At 39.5% G+C, this 17,815-nt stretch overlaps 2 protein-coding genes across 4 annotated transcripts in view; both read right to left on the bottom strand.

Annotated features, from left to right (window-relative positions):
- Window positions 1–9,263, bottom strand: part of arhgap22b (Rho GTPase activating protein 22b) — a 65,189-nt gene extending 55,926 nt beyond the window's left edge. For 2 of the 3 annotated variants that reach the window (XM_079657875.1, XM_079657876.1), the window contains exon 1: window positions 1,461–1,622. In XM_079657875.1, coding sequence (XP_079514001.1) covers window positions 1,461–1,503 — 43 coding nt within the window. In that variant the 5' untranslated portion in view covers window positions 1,504–1,622. Of the gene's footprint in view, window positions 1–1,460; window positions 1,623–8,797 lie in introns of those variants that run through there. The other variant, XM_079657877.1, reaches the window with a different exon arrangement.
- A 4,717-nt stretch (window positions 9,264–13,980) lies between these two features.
- lrrc18b (leucine rich repeat containing 18b) lies at window positions 13,981–15,847 on the bottom strand (the record flags this gene model as incomplete). The annotated part of the gene is made up of 2 exons (XM_079660249.1): window positions 13,981–14,597; window positions 15,590–15,847. 2 exons carry the CDS (start codon window positions 15,845–15,847, stop codon window positions 14,172–14,174), a joined length of 684 nt encoding a protein of 227 aa, XP_079516375.1. The 3' UTR covers window positions 13,981–14,171.
- Window positions 15,848–17,815: the final 1,968 nt, after the last annotated feature.

The raw sequence follows: 17,815 nt of genomic DNA, 5'->3' as shown, positions 1-17,815 counted from the left end.
AACCAAAGCAGCTGAGACACCATTGGCCAATGTAATGAAAACTAAAAAAGGAAACCAAAGCACAAACTTTGGATATCTCTACAAACAGATTCTGCATATGATTGCACAATATAAAGATTACCTTGTCACTGACCTTCCAAAGGCTATAGGTTAGTCCAATATAATCAAACAAGAGTAAGCTATAACCGACCTTCTAGCAGCCATGAATGATCAAAACAAAAATGACATTTATATAATTCATTCATATTGTGAGTGTCCTCGTTGACATTCGGGTTTCAGTCATCTCAAATGTCACTCGTTCACATCGCTGTGTTGTGTCTCTTTCTTGACCCGCTGTAACCCCAGCTGAGTATCTACATCTGTCACATAGCCCTTTAGTCATGATCGTCACGCACGAATGCAAAGCTGTCAGCAGTGAAGCGCCAATTTTGCAGAAGGTATGCAGGGAATGCTTCTCACGCAGAGTCGCCATAATCCCTTTAATTTCCAAGGATTTAACAGAAATGCAGCGAGGACGAGTGGAATTCCCAACACCTTAAATGCAACAACACATTTCAATTTGCATGTTTTTGGGGCATTTTCTAACCAAATGTACCTACCGTACTTGCTGCTTAAACATGACGTTGAAATCAATTAAGAGCTCATGTTGTACACCCACTCATCAAGCCAGTTGAATCTGTTCTTAATAAATGCAAATACAGATTTAATCCACTTTGCTACCAATTACACGCCGCTCCAGCGAGGAGGATTTGTCCTATTCTTGGGAACTATTCATTTCATCCTAATCAGATCCAGCTGTATAATTGCTGTCATGGAGATTAGACCCAAGGAAAGGAAAGGAAAGGAAAGGAAGAAACGACACACACATATTCATAAATCCATCCCATGCAGACACACTGCACACACAGCAGCTGATAGTGCCGAGCGAGATGAAACCAGAGATGCTGCACGCTCTGCTTCATAGAATTCACACAGGCGGCGTCGGCCAGCTGTAGTAAAATGCAAATGTGAGCCGGTGCTTTCCTGCGTGGGCTGCTCCATTGAGAAATGTGTAGCGCAGAGAAAAAAGTGTTTCTGCAAACGAGTAATGAAAGAAATCCACTTTTTTTTAAAGAGCAAAATATAAGTAGAAAGTGCAAAGTACATACCCAGATTAAGCATCCCCAATACATCCCACATGTCACTGCAGTACATGACTTTGATCATGAAACCATGGTAACGCAGATCAAAAAGACACAGCATGAGAATGAAGCAGCTGATATGTGGGCAATTAAAGCTGCTACTACATTTCTGGTTCCAGCTCCAGGAACACAAACCCGATCCCTATTCCAGCTGTATGTCTTAAACGATTAGGAATATGTTCTTCAGATGTTTGGTGATTCTGTGTTTCAGATTCATCCTATTTGTCACTGCGGTTGTTGTGGATGAATGAGCAGGGATATGAAACAGAAAAGTCCTACCTCTCCTGGTCTGTCTGATCTTTGGGCTCAGCATGGCTGTCATCGCTGGTCCACGCGTTTTCCTCTCGGCATGTTCGTTTACATCCAAGCACCTCTCCCCCGTCTCTCCCTTTGCCTCTCTCCTCCTCTTCCCTTCCCTGACCTTCTGCAGTGCAGCTAGGGGGTTGGGTGAATGGAAAGAGAAGGGGGTGGTGGTATAGTGAAGGGAAGGGAGGAGGAGGAGGAGGAGGAGGAGGAACCCCTCTTGGTTTTTTCCCTCCCTGTTACATTATTCATAGAGAAACATCCGCCCGGGGTTAATGGTAGAGGAGGCTTTCTCAGTTTTTCAGGAGCACCGACCTCGCCGACTAACAGATGCTTTTTATAAGTATCAGATTTGTTTACTGTTATAAAGATCTGTTTGTAAAGGACAGATAAAAGAGATGGGGGTTGGGGGGGTGGTGGCAGGTGTCTCCTCCTTCTTCACCTAATTAAGATGTAGAGGCTCTCAGCATGTCTCCACCTCCTTCCCTTGATTACTCATTTTCTACACATCCCAGCTTTCTCTCTAATCTTTCTCTTCAATCGCCACAGTTCCCCTTGCCGTTTTACTACACATCCATCAGTCTGTAAGTTTATTTTCTTTCCCTCCTTAAACCATTTGTGTCGCTGCCACTCTGGGAGTGATGCTGCTTTCGATTCGAAGTCAGACGTGGGGAGTTCCCAGCAGGTCGTAATTACATCCTCCAGGCATTCCAGAGAGGAAAAGCAGGAGAGAACTATTCCTCTTCTCTAACAGACAATGTCATGTCGCTCTGGGCTACAGCGGCCTGTCATTGACACGAGAAGTGTGTAGGAGTGTGGCAGAAAGAGAGTTGTGTTACGAAGAGGGACAATGTCCCCAGTGTTTATTTTGGCACCTGATTGTGATATGATTGCACTTGTAGTCTTTTATGGAAAATGTATTTTTGTCCGTCTTCCATACAGTCTTTTTAAATGTGTTGACAAACATTTTGTATATGGTCATAGTTAGAGATGTCCCGATCCGATCACGTGATTTTCGAAAGATCGGAATCGGGACAAAAAAATCGGGGATTGGATTTTTTTTTATTTTATTCAATGTTACAAAAATGACCATGTTCAAGTCTTAAAGTCATCCTGAGGCCTTAGTTTTGGTTTCAAATTACACAACATCATGTATGTGTTGCTTCTTTGGGGCTTGTTTTCATAGACCTGGTTGCTTATTTCTCTAAAATCTGGCAACAGAGTGGGCAGGGCGCAGTGTCTAATTGTAGCAGTAAGCTAACGAGTACTGAAAGCTTTATTTTGTTTTGATCCAATGCTGCACAACTGAACGGATCCAATGCTGCTGTGAAAGAAAGAAGCTATATCCATGTTGAATAGAATATCCAATTTAAATAAAAAAATAACCTTAAGGGACAACTTGAATGCTTTTTTTCTCTTAATGCATTGCATAAAGATCGGATCGGGAAAAATCGGTATCGGCAAATTGTCAAAATCAAATGATAGGAATCCATACAGTCATTTTAAATGTGTTGACAAAAATTTTGTATATGGTCATAGTTAGAGATGTCCCGATCCGATCACGTGATCGGGGATCGGAGCCGATCACGTGATTTTCAAAAGATCGGAATCGGGGAAAAAAAATCGGGGATTGGATTTTTTTTAATTTTTTTTTATTCAATGTTACAAAACAAAAATGACCATGTTCAAGTCTTAAAGTCATCCTGAGGCCTTAGTTTTGGTTTCAAATTACACAACATCATGTATGTGTTGCTTCTTTGGGGCTTGTTTTCATAGACCTGCTTATTTCTCTCAAATCTGGCAACAGAGTGGGCGCAGTGTCTAATTGTAGCAGTAAGCTAACGAGTACTGATAAGATTTATTTTGTTTTGATCCAATGCTGCACAACTGAACTGATCCAATGCTGCTGTGAAAGAAAGAAGCTATATCCATGTTGGGTAGAATATCAAATTTAAATAAAAAGATAACCTTAAGGGACAACTTGAATGCTTTTTTTTCTCTTAATGCATTGCATAAAGATCGGATCGGGAAAAATCGGTATCGGCAAATTGTCAAAATCAAATGATCGGAATCGGATCGGGAGCAAAAAAAGGTGATCGGGACATCCCTAGTCATAGTCTTGTTTTCAAAGGGTTACTGTATTCTCCAATTGACAATGAAATAAATCCGACTATTATTGAGTCATAATTTACATATTGAACTCATAATTGTTTATACCTTGACTTAAAGCTCTGCCAGGTGTTAAATATCATGAAATGTCAGAAAAAACAGAATATTATTTTGGGTGGAAATTCCCATTCCAGCCTAATTTTTTGATTTTCATTTTGTGGATTTGCTTGTTATTGATGTAAACAATCAATACAATATTTGAAACCATAGTAATTCACAAAATAAAATATAAAAGTAACTATTCAAACACAAACACAACATTTCTTAATATGGAAACTGAGTACGGAAAAGAGGCTAGTCATTTCAACAACTAGATGAAAATGTTAACTGGTAAAACTGGCTTTTATTTTTTTACAATAACCAAAATGAACCACAATGAACACATTTAAAAAATATGTATGAAACTACGACTAACTAGAAGATGTTTCGTAGGTTTACTGATGAGTCCGAGTTGTGTAAGCTGAAGGTTTCTGTATTAAATGCTGCTTTCTGTTGTCAAACAATATGGAAAACGAAGCAAAATTCTTTAGCTGCACACTGGTAAAGTCAAAATCTGCCTTTTACTGTAAAATGATCTAATCTCTCTGCTTCTAATGTGTATCTAATGTAGAAATGTGGTGCTGGAGGGCAGCATCAGAGCTATGGTTGGGTTAGCAGCTGTCCTCCTCCTCCTCCTCCAGTGTACACAGAATAATAGCCTTAAGTCCTGCACTGCAATTGAATCAGAGCTGGCCTCACGTCAACCACAGCTGCTCTTATTACAGAGCGAAAGAGGCAGAGAGACGCAGAGGGGGTGGAGGAGTGTGTGAGTGTGTGTGTAGCCTCACATAACATACATGTACACACAGGTTAACAAGCTTTTAAAATGAACCAGCAAACGCTAGGTGGATCTACGGCGCGCACACACACGGAGGAAACAAAAAGAAAAGTGCCAAAATGAGGCTGACAGAAACAGAGATGGGGGTCACACAAGCTGTAATGAAACAGGGAGAAAGAAGACACACACACACACACACACACACACACACACACACACACACACACACACACACACACACACACACACACACACACACACACGAAAACCAAGATGAAAACAGAAGCCAAAATGAGATAGCAATAAAAAGGCTTCGGTGCCAGTGTTTGGTTTAAGCCTGAGGTTGGGTGAGCGCGGTGTGGCCGTGGGTATGGCGCTGGGTGTTGTTTCCCTCCGAATGTATCTCCTAAAATCATCCTCATATTGTTCTGTTAACACAAAAATGGTGTGTTGCGCAAATGAGGAAGAGAGAGGAAAGTGAAAGGATGGATGTTTGAAGCCACAAAGAAAGACAAAAGGCAGAGTTGCTAACCAGAGCTTTTTCTGTTTTTGTTGAGGCATAACCACTGGGCTGCCCTCTGTTAACACTTCACTGGCACCAAAACCCTTGAGTATTCAAGCTTCCACGCCTGTTTCAGAGCACCACATCTGCTGGTTTTAGGTACAGCCGTGCCAGGGGGGACTGTCCGATGGTTTATATGCCTATTATTGAAAAGGCTAATTGTTCGAAAAAATATTCTGAAGGCATAGTATCGCAAAATCAAAAGCCCACTGCTGCAAAGTCAGATTTCTGTGACTGATGGGCTAGCTCCAAGCTAGGCTACCTAAATGTATTGCTTAAGTTACAAGATAACAAATAAATCATAGCCGAAATCATAACATATGGCTTGTCATAACATCTAAGGAAATATATTTTACATTTGGCTGATATTCAACTTCAACAGCCCTTCTGTGAACCAAGTTAAATTAACAAAAGTCGGCTTCAACCAAGCTAACTAGCTATTAGCGACCGTTAGCATGCTAGCTAGCTTAGGGAGCATGCTCCAATTTCTCAACAGTGACAATCACAGCCGTTAATCAGCTAGCAATGATTGTTTAAGGTACCAAATCATTACAGAAAGCTCAATTCATCAAATCAAATGAACAGTGGCTTCTTTCACATACAAGTCAAGTGGTCTGTTACCTAAATTATGAAAATAAAACAAATATAAGTTTAATATGTTTAGTGCTTTGTTTACTGGAGCAATTGCAGCTGGTCCCGTTACGTTGAAAACATACTTTTTCATAGTTATTGGAGCAACATCCGAGAACTCAAAGTGTATTTTGCCATACTTTGCTACAGTTTGGGACACACTTATGCACTTAAAACAGCAAATGTAAATAAATAAGTACTAGGGATGCTCCGATCGATAGGAGCACAACACACACTAACCCTGCTGAAAAAAACAGCATAGACCAGCTTAAGATGGTTGCTGGTTTTAGCTGGTTTAGTTGATTTACCAGGCTAGACAAGCTGGCCAGGCTGGTCTCGCTGGTTCAAGACCAGCCTGGCCAGCTAAACCAGCATAGACCAGCATGGATGTCATGCTGGTCTATGCTGGTTTTAGCTGGTAGTGAAGCTGGTCTATGCTGGTGAAGCAGTATTTATGCTGGTCTAACAGCAGTCTTGCTGGTGAAACTGAAACAGACAGATAGACAGAGAGGGTGGGACACAGGGGAGCGGGGAGACGGCAGTGTTTGAAACAAAGCGGTAAAAAACATGGTTTTGATTGGAGCTAACGGTACGTCCTCACGGTTCCGTCGCGTGCTTCAACGGAGACGCTTCCCATTCACTTTGAATCGGGGGACGTCAAGCTTTGCCGAACTGCATTGTGGCTCCGTCGCTTTGCCTCCGTTGCTCGCTTCGAAAGTTGAGAATAGTTCAACTTTTCTCGATTTAGCTCGATTATTTGGGTCAATAATTGTAATTGCGATTATTAAATGTGATTATTCATTCACTTAAACATTAAAGGCTGGCCCACCGTCATGGTCCAAAAGTAACAGGAAATAAATGTTGAACTACAATTTAAGGCCAAATAAAAATGTTTTGGCCACAATGGCAAATGCTGGTAGGGCTGCTTATGTCATCTCTTAAAGATGTTTTGCTAGAAACTAGGGCTGCTCGATTATGGCAAAAATCATAATCTCGATTATTTGGGTCAATAATTGATATCACGATTATTAAAAACGATTATCCATTTACTTTGAAAACATCAATTTATTGGAGAAAAAAAATGTGAACAGTATGTTTTTAACAGTTGATTACCCTGAACTTTAAGTATAACTCAACTGAAAAACCAATTAAAAAAAAGATGTATAATAATAATAAAAAAATAATCGTTATATTTAGATTATGTTGTTTTCGTAATCGTTGCAAGCCTTAATCGTAATTACGATTAAAATACGATTAATTGAGTAGCCCTAGTACCGGCCCATTGGGATTCGTAAGATCCCCATAGGCCCCGCCCACTTGATCAGATCGGCAATCGGCCGATACTGATTCCGGCGATCGGCCCCAAAATTGTCGATCGGAGCATCCCTAATAAGTGCACAAATTAAGACACAGCAATGGTCATTCTTGGGTTAATTGCAGGACAGCAAAACACTAAAGAAAACTAACTTGTGCAGCATGCCACTTTGAAAATGCAAGAGGATATATCAATAATGCTTATATTCTTCCCCATTGAGGTCAAATACTGTCACAGAGGATGAACTGTGCCTGGAATAATAACATGTCTTCAGAATCTAGTGTTTCTCAAACCTTGTAAAATATTAATGCTGAGGAGGATTAAAATGTCATATTGGTATGGGCTAAAGCAGACCGGTGTGTGTCTGCTGCTGAAGGTGTGACTGTTGACTTATCATGACTTATTGATCACCAGCAGTCACCAGGGGCTCTATTAACCATTCCTCTTTAAATAATTTCATTGAAACCAGATTTAATTTCCATAGTAAATACATTTTATACAACTCACTCTATAGTTGCCTAAAGTGACCATGGTCAAATCTCCATACTGTAATAAAGATGAATGGATGAGAATATGTGATTTTCTGGACGTTTATATCTACATATATCTGAATGTATCAGGTGCTTCCTCTCATACAGTATCAACGTTTTATCAATTACTGTTTTATACAATTGACCATTAATATATGTCAATGTCACAAACATATACCGTGATTAGGATCACAAACCAGCTAAAAAACAGCTCCGTTAATGAACAAAAAAGTAAGGAAGTGTTTAAAAAAGGTACATTTACAAAGATATGCATACAGAGATTGTCTACTTTGTGCTTTTATGAAGAGAAAATTCAAGCTTAAAACAGCCAGCACATGCCATGATTTAACACACCTTAAAAAGGTTAATGAAAGCTCTCTTAAATCTGTCTTAAAAAAAAAAAGCAGGGCTGAATAGAGAAGCTACTAAATTATTTTAAATCTAGTCGGCTACAAGTAAAACACTGAAAGAAGAATATATGCACCTGATATATGATTCACCTATTAAATAAAGGACACCTTTGGGGATGCATTAATATTGAACATATACAAATTACACCGCAGAGGCTCCACTCAACAATAAATCAAATGTCTATAGACGCAGCCTTTGCAGGGTCGGTCGATATGGAGAAAAGGAAATGTCATCATATTTTGTGACAAATACGCCAATATAGATACGGTATAATAGGGTTAACTATGGTGCTTTCAGGAAACACTAACACAATGATCACTGATAAATAATCCTGAGTAATGTCGATGGAATGACCATGTGGGTAAAGGCAAATAATAGAACTAGAGTATGTAATAAATATACTGGGATGCAGCCTATGAGTTATTACAATTTCCAATATCTAAGAAATAAAATAATAAGTATCATATCTTGATATCGAAATAATATTGATATATTGCCCAAAATAGCACACAACTGATTATAAATTATTAATAAACAACCACCATTCTCTGTGTGCTATCACTAGAATTAACCAGAAACAGGACCAAACTTCTTATGTTACACACAAATAATAAATAAAGTCTGCTGCAACAAGCGTTAGTAGTTTATATAATCTTGTTTTTCTTTTTTAAACCAATGTGCAATGTCTTGTAAACATGCTGTTGCAATAAAACAATTTCACATTTGGGATGAATTAAGCATATCTAATCCAATGTAAAAACATCACCAAGGAAGACAACACTGATCACTGAACTTAATAAACTTGCAGCTACACATGTTAAATAAAAAAGGGAGCAGGTTTACAGTGTGGTGCACATTACAGCTTCTTGTTGTACTCACCTATCTGCAGGTATTAGTGTCCTCCTCATACTTGCCAACCTTTAGACCTCAGAAATCGGGAGCATTTCAAAATGCAAAATTGGGGGGGGGGGGTGCTAGTGGGTCGCCGGAGCTGTTAGATTAACATTAACATGCTTATTGTAGTTGTAAGTGCACTGCCTGTAGCACCGTCCTTGATGGAGCATATGTGTGGGCAGGAAAGGAGTGAGCAGAGAGTAGAGTAGTTGTCGATTCTTGTTCGGTTTTCTGTGAATATCTGCCTCACCCTCTCAGACTTTGAGTTGCGCGCGCTACTAAAGAGACGTGTTACCATGGAAACCAAACAATGGTGTAGCTGTATTAAAGTCCGAGTGGAAACAGTCGTGTGTAAATCTGATTTTGTCAGAAATCTGGAGAAATGCGGGAGAAATATGACCCCGGGAGGTAACCGGGAGAGGGCAATGAAATCGGGAGTCTCCCGCGAAAATTGGGAGGGTTGACAAGTATGTCCTCAATCCATTCTGCTGCAGGTTCACCTGACTCCAGGCTACTCCCGATGCTAACGTCCGCTCCTGCCTGAACTCTTCAAAACGTTTTCAAACATGTTAAACTGAACGAGCTCTGCAGACACACCGTGTATCGTCACAGACAGCAGACAGTCCTCACACTCCCCACTGAAGCTAATGAGTGTGTCAGTTACAGCAGAATTTAGCATTAGCATGTTAGCCGGAGCTAGCATGCACCTGTAGGCCGCATGGTGGGTGTGTTTGATTTGGGTCACAAAGAGTGCTGGGTGGGTCCTGCACAACCAGTGACAATTAATGAAGATGCAACACTTTTCAACTCTTTATTAGCATTGTTTTTAGTTAAAGGTACAATAATACAACAATACATCTTTAAATCCAAAATTGCTTTTTTCCCCTAAATTATATTGCACTTTTTGTTTTACTCCTGAACAGATGCTACTTCAAATGTAGAATTACAATAATGTTTTTCAGGAGTAACGTTTATTAAAGTACGTAGTAATTCATTTGTACTAATGCACATTTACATTTTATATAGCCTAAATTACATGTAAAATATTGTATTTATTAAAAGAATAAGTTGAAGTAACACACAATGTTTTTAAAGTGACTACATTTAATGTTATTTCCAATCCTTCCAACTCCTGATAACTATTCCCTTTATATTCTGTAAATATTTATTTTAGACACTCTCCTTCTTTCACAATAATGTGAAATGAGACAGGCTTTTGAACTTGCTTACTTTGCAATCTTAAACCATTTGCGGAAGTCAACATATCATTGTCTCAGAAACAAGGTCAAACTCGCCACTAAGGACATGTATCAAGAAATGTTTCTCCACTAAAACTGTCTCCTTCTCTCTAATAAGCAGCCGTCCAGTGACTGAAGCTCTCATCTCCCATTCTTAATTAGAAGAAAGAAAATGCTTGTTAGGACAGAAGTGTGACTGACTGAAGAGACAGCAGACAGGTGTTCTGAGCTTTGTCTGTCTTTAAGTCTCTCTCTCTGTCTCGCTCGCCCCTCTCTGCCCCCATTAGCCTCCTTCACTGCTCTGTCTCTGACAATTAGCGCCATGACTTCATCCACTAATGGTTATGAGAGGAGCTGACAGGACATCAGACTGTGGCGAGTCCTAAAGGGACGGAAACCTTCTGCCTGTCTGACTGCGTTTCTGTCCGTCTCAGTTTCCATACGCAGTCCTTTGGGTAGATTGGAGGGATTGCATGTAGGCATTTTTCAGAAGATCATCACTGAAAGCTTAATATAATTAATTAGGAAGCTAATGATGTACGTCTATAGGATAAGATAACACAAGAGAGTAGAGTAGAGACATGCCTGATGTTATACAGTAGCAACATGAATGAGGGTGAAACACAGGACAAGTAGAATTAGGTGAAGCTGTTTTAGACAAATATGAGTAATTTTTTTATATCAAACTATATATAAATGTCTGTGTGATAGTGCAAGTCCATTAACAAGTCCTGCTTAAAGTCACTTACCTAATGTTTCTGTTTCACTATTCTAATGTTATCTTTTCAGTATTTTGGCTGTTACTTAATTTTCCCATAGTCAGTAAAGCCAGTGAAATGTAACCTGTAACTGTTTTGACCATCAAAAACAGAAAAATGGAATAAACAAGCATATTAAATAAAAAATTATAGTAATTGTGACGCTTGTCTGGAAAATAAATGAGTAGATTGCAGGACATACTGTTGTAAAATACATTATGTTCCAAGACTGGATATAAGAACTGCGAAAAATTCATATATTTTATTCAACACACTCACACACATGCATACACTGCATTTAGCTGTAAAGCCATGCAGCTGAATCATCAGGCCTTATTCGGGTTTTTAATGAATGTGGCAGGCACTTTGAATTAGGATTGTTTTTAATTTTGATACAGAAACATGTAAAAGGTGGATGAAGCTTAAGGGAAATCCCCACAATGCCTTTGTTTTTTAAGCTTTTGTTCATTCCTTATTTTGTAACAACGTCCAAGTGCCCTCAATGTCGGCCAATTAAAGAGCCTGGTCCGTGCAATCCACATTAATTAGATTCTATTTGTGGACACGTTGCTTTGCCTCTGAAGCAATCCTGTTTGGTCCATCCTGCCGGTGTGTGTGTGTGTGTGTGTGCGTGTGTGCGTATGTGCGTGTGTGTGTGTGTGTGTGTGTGTGTGTGTGTGTGTGTGTGTGTGTGTGTGTGTGTGTGTGTGTGTGTTTGTTTGTTTGACGAGAGCTACTGGGAGGAAGGAGAGGGTGATGGATTGGCTGAGGAAAAAGCAGGGAGAAACAAAAAGACAGCACGTGTGTGTGTGTGTGTGTGTGTGTGTGTGTGTGTGTGTGTGTGTGTGTGTGTGTGTGTGTGTGTGTGTGTGTGTGTGTGTGTTTGACGAGAGCTACTGGGAGGAAGGAGAGGCTGATGGATTGGCTGAGGAAAAAGCAGGGAGAAACAAAAAGACAGCACATCTATGTGTTAGTGTGTGTGTGTGTGTGTGTGTGTGTGTGTGTGTGTGTGTGTGTGTGTGTGTGTGTGTGTGTGTGTGTGTGTGTGTGTGTGTGTGTGTGTGTGTGTGTGTGTGTGTGTGTGTGTGTGTGTGTGTGTGTGTGTGTGTGTGTGTGTGTGTGTAGGAGTGTGAATTGATTTTCAATAACACTGACTGTGTCCATGTATCCGGGAGCGGTGCCCAAAGAGCATCAAACTGTTCAGCTGTGACCAACCTTTAGCTTTATGCTGCACACTCATAAACCAAGCGATACACAAACATAGAATAATACGCTTAAAATAAATAAACAACAAAACAATAATTGCTTTTAGGTATTTACTTATTTTTGTAGTGGAAGAATTAGTACACCAGTTGAAATCTATTACCATTGAGCAATTCAGCATAAACACGTTTCTCTCAAACCGTACATGTTCATTTGTGATATTGTTGGACCAGGGGTTATGTTTTGATAGATTTCGTGCCGTGTCCCCTCACATTTCACTGTGCCATTGATCATTCTCACTATATGGCTGGGTCAATACCAGGCTGTTTGCTCATTAACGCCTTCATCTGCAGAGATGTTAATTCAGTCTACTCAGCACTCTGCAGATCAGCAGTGTGGAGAAAACTAGGAGACATCTCTGAGGTAATTCACTGTTTTCAGATTGTATTGACTGTTTGTGTAGATGCTGCACACGGACACTATAGACACTGAGATTAGGCTGAGACAAAGAATTGATCCCAAGCTGGAGATAACATCGGGAGGAATAAACAGAGGGCAGAAGGACATGTTATTTAAGACAACAGCACAGATTTTGGAGGTACAACTGGAGTAATTTCGTAACATAAAAGTTGCTTATTGGATCAAATTAGAGGATTTAGTTAGTCTAATAACAGAAAGGACTTTTTTAATAAGCACAGTTATGCTCAGACTAAACTGTTAAACCAACATTATCTTAGGTTGAGTCTTCTGTCATTAGTTTAGTATGTGTGTATTTAGATTTGTACACGTGTGTCTTCAAAGGTTTTTAAAAAATTGATCAACAAGGGTCATGCAATATACTGTAAGATTTTTTTTTTTTAAAGTAAATTTATAATAACAACGGTTGAGATGACCTGTTGGTTAAAAATAACACAGAAAATACCTCCCGAAAACGCCTCGTTGTTGATACGTCATTGTCATAGACTGGTCATTGTCCATTGTTTACTTCCTGGGTACTGTGTCGTAGGAATGGCCAGTAGCCGGATTGGCCGCAAATGGGCCAATCCGTGGAGCCGTTACGTTACGTACGCGGAGCCGTTAAGTTAAGCCCCCGCTGATTGGTCCAAATTGACCAATCCACGGACTTCCTCACACACACACTCAGTGCAGGCAGCTCTGCTGATTTCTCCTCCCTGGCTGCAGGCTGATAACAGACAGTTGGGATCGTGGCGAAATTCTCTCTGCAGACCCATTCTTACAGCGTTTATCAACCTATAAACCTTTTTCTTACTCAATATCAAGCCACACTTATTGTTTTTATTTCGGCTGTGACTTTGTGTGTGCTCAGGGTGGGTTTCGCTGTGTATCGCTAAACAAGGAAATCACACCTCCACGGAGCTCAGCGCGATTCACAACGTCCCGACCAATCGGAGCACACTGGGCTCACAGGGAGGGGGGGGGGCAAGAGCTGCAACGAGCCGTTTAGATGAGAAAGTGAATACTGCTGAATACACATACTGTACTTTACAGAGATGCTGTATGCGAAACCAATGTGAGTTTGGAAAATTGCACAGTATAAATGTATTTAGTATACCTCAACAATGGAATTATGATCAGGCGAAATGGCCATGACATGGGACCCTTAAGCCAATTATAATGCATCATGGACATCTGGTGGGGGATTAAATAGATATATATTTATATGATAGAAAGGTTTCTCATTGGATACACTTAGAGGTGCGTTTAGTGTGTCTAATAACTTAAAAGAGTTGCTTTATAAGCTCTGTCATGCTTAGAATAAACTGTTGAACCTTCATTATCTGTTATCTATCATCGTAAATAAGCATATGTTTTTTCTTCCTTAGAAGGTTGAGATTAAAAATGTAAGTGAAGTAGAAAACACATGTCAAAAATGATGAGTGTCTTTGAGCAAATACCAGCTCTATTTAAGTCAATTATAATGCATCATGGACATCTGGTGGGGGTTTAAATAACTTACTTACTGTTCCTTTTAGACCAGTAGATGGCGCTCTAGTACAACTTAAAACCACTTTACAATTAAGGAAACAGTACAGTATGCTTGAGTAAACAGTATGGTGAAATAAAACGAGTCAAAACTATACATATAAAGTTCCTATAAGTGTTTTTTCCTTCCTGGGTCAACAGGTTGGGTTTACCCGGTCAATTCATCTCATTCCAGTTTTCATTATCCTCCATCATCTTCCTGTCCGTCTGGCACTTATAGAGGCAGTCTTCACACAGGGCGCTCTCCTTCACCAGGCACAGCTTCTCCGTACTAATGGACTGATTGGATTCATCCTCGGTGACGATGGGGTTCCTGTCCAGGTTGACCCGCTCCAGTTTGTCCATCCTGGAGATGCAGAAGGGGACGCGGGTGAACTTGTTGTCGGAGAGGCCGATGTGCCTCAGCTCCTGCAGGGCGGAGATGGAGGAGGGCAGGTTGTCCAGCTGGTTCATCCCCAGGTTGAGAGTCAGAAGCTTCTTCAGGAGACCCATGGCACTGGGGAGGCTGGACAGGCGGTTGTTGCACAGGTTCAGGACCAGAAGGTTCTTGAGACGGCCCACAGACTCAGGGAGCTCCTCCAGCTAAAGTCAGAGCAATAACACATTCTGTACTACACCCATTTCAACTTGTATCAGTTACAGCTATTTCCTGGGCTTTGTGATCTACTTTTTCTGTTCTTTTATGTTGTAACATAAATATTTGTACAGAAAATGCAGTGAATAAAAAAGAAAGGAAAACGTATCCATCTCAAAAAGTCATTCAGTTTCTCATTAAACACTGTGGCATGGACAGGTCACACAACAAAAGCTCCATTACCAACTGGACAACTTTGTGGTTCATTTTGATGACATAATAAGAGTTTGCCACAATTCTGTTTGAATTACTCTATAAATACTATTAACAATCCCCCAAAAATATATTTCCGCTTGTTTTTAAGATTAAAACGCTCTGTAAATCAGGCTTTGAATGATATTCAAACAAACCCCTTAGTCGAAACACATTCTGTACTACACCCATTTAAACTTGTATCAGTTACAGCTATTTCCTGGGCTTTGTGATCTACCTTTTATTTTTATTTTTTGTTGTAACATAAACATTTGTACAGAAAATGCCGTGAATAAAAAAGAAGACACCATGGCATCTAATCAGACACCTATCCATTTCAAAAAGTTATTCAGTTTCTCATTAAACACTGTAACATGGACAGGTCACGCAACAACACATACAGTAGACATTGGATTACTCTATAAATAACTAAATATTATCAACACACCCCAAAAACCTCACATTTGCTCTATAAATCAGGCTTCGAATTAAATAATGAAAAATACCCTTATGAAAATCAAAATGGAAAGTTTGGTGTATGTAAATTATTCTAAAGTGGAGATTTCTGGCTCACAGTATTAAAAAAAAGCGAATTTAGAGAAACCAGTCTGATGTACAGGTATGGTAAAAGTCCATACATTTGCACACCACTGCAGATACTAGGATAACAAATATACGCATGAAACTTCCCCTTTTGATATCTCACATTAAGACCCTTATTTTTAAGTTTTTAAATTGCCGGACTCACATAGTTGCTGTGCAGATCCAGAAGGCGGATGCTGATGAAATAATCGATGAAGTCCGGGATCTTTCTGATCAGGTTCCTGCTCAGGTCCACTTCTTCCACCTCACACAGCTTCGGGAGGCACTTCGGCATCACAGAAACCTCCTTAAAACTCAGATCCAGACGACGTTTGCCATCCAGAGTCAACTGAAGACACTCTTTGGCCACTTTCAGGGTGATGGTTTTACTTTTAGCTGCTTTGCTTTTGTTTCCTTTGGCCATCGTGCTGCAGGACACACAGGGAAGAGATGCAGTCTGTAGTTAACCAAATGCACTCTGACAGAGGAGTTGACTGAGTGTGAGAGATAAAGTTACCCAGCACAGTTCAGTCACCTGGAACTGAAGACAGAGTTTTACCTTTCCTCTTGAATATCCTTAACACCATCACCTATTGTTCCATGACAAAGCAGATTAACAGAAGGCGTTGTAATCTAGAGTATTTACAATAAGTAATGAGTGTTAGGAGAGATACTGCATTATTCAACAGGTCCATTTTAAGAGTTTGGGCTATTTTGCTTACAGAACATGTCCAAAGAATAAGAAATATCCAAAACATACTTTTAGGTACACTAGCTTTGACTACTTGAGTCTGTATTTCTCCTAATTTCACCAAAGTTAGCATTTGAATATCATACATTTCCTCATCAAATAGATTTTTGACCATATTTTCAGAATTACGGACAGAATGCAAAGGCATTATTCATTTGACTACAACATGTCAACAAAACATTTAAACCTGGATTTAGAACAATTTTCACATTTCTCTTCTGGGAATGTATGCAAATTGGCACACATGTAATAAGTGGATGCTTGATTAGATCATTAAAAAAAAAAAAAAAAAAAAAAATTCAGAAAACGGAATATAGGCCTAATAATAAATGTCTTGAAGAAAGTAATACAAAAGAAATATTTTTAGAATAAATACAGAGAAAAATGTTCAGAATAAGTCAACGGTCAGGTGTATTTTTACACGTATTACTGCATAAGAAACTCTTTGATTACTCACCAGCATTAAAGGTGACTGCTTCCTTAGATCCAGCACATTGAAAACCAGGAGAAATTCAAAAGGGAGTCCGGAAACACGATTTCTCTTGACCTCTGTATATCTTTATCCAGACTTAAAATGAAAATCTGCATCAAAGGGCCATTACGAGATTTGTTAATAAAAACTAGATAGATTGTTGAAGCCAGAGGAGGAGAAAGCTGACATGTTCAGTGTTGGGTCGGACACACACACACTTTGCCGGACATGGGATTTGTTTCCTTCTGTTCCCAGGCAACTGAGGTTTTAAAGACTTCAGCAGGACTCTTTGTTTGTGTCTGTGTTTGGAAGACATTTTAAAAGATCACGGTAACCGTCTCCGGGATTATTCTCTTTCAAATGTAAACCACATAAGGTGTGTCAATGTTGATCTCTGATTTAAAGGGAAATAAAGGGTTGGTGTAAAAAAAAAAGCGAGACATGATCTTGATCTAGTCGAGCTACAGAATAATAATCTGCAAATATATTGAGAATGGATTAATTGTTTAAGTAAATGCAGTTTTAGCCTCTAATATATGTAGGTTTACTATTTTTATCTGTTTTATTTCAAATTAAAGTGAATATAGGTGGTGTTTTTTGGACGAATAACAAGACCTTTAAAGCTATGACATGTTGTATACCAAACGTATAAATAATTAAATCTAGAAAAATAAAAAACTCCCAAATAAGGACATTTATGGATAACTGCAATGTGAGTTTTTTTAAATTCAGGTCGAGACGATAAAATAAGAAAAAAGTTTGCACACACACACACACACACACACACACACACACACACACACACACACACACACACACACACACACACACACACACACTGTAGTCTCACTTCAGACATTACTCATTTGCCTAAATTTAGCCTGATGCATTCACCTGAAATGAATGCCGTACAGTACGTCTTACCCTCCAGTAGATGGTGCTGTATTTGTATAAATTGCAGTATCATGTCACTACCTTTAAATCAGTAAACTTTCCAGTCAGATATCCCTAAACGTTGCTAGGTGAAGCATCTCTTTAATTAGATTACTAAATGTTAATAAGGAGTATTTGAATATGGATGTTTGCCATGTAAACCAGTACTACATGTTATGTAACCAAATCCTGGTCATGGTCCAATAAAGTCTGATTACTGACAGACTGACACCGTG

Source organism: Notothenia rossii (genome assembly GCF_949606895.1).
Source record: "Notothenia rossii genome assembly, chromosome: 11".
NCBI lineage: Eukaryota > Metazoa > Chordata > Actinopteri > Perciformes > Nototheniidae > Notothenia > Notothenia rossii.
The sequence above is the reverse complement of the archived record's forward strand: the minus strand, read 5'-3'. Positions and strand labels throughout refer to the sequence as shown.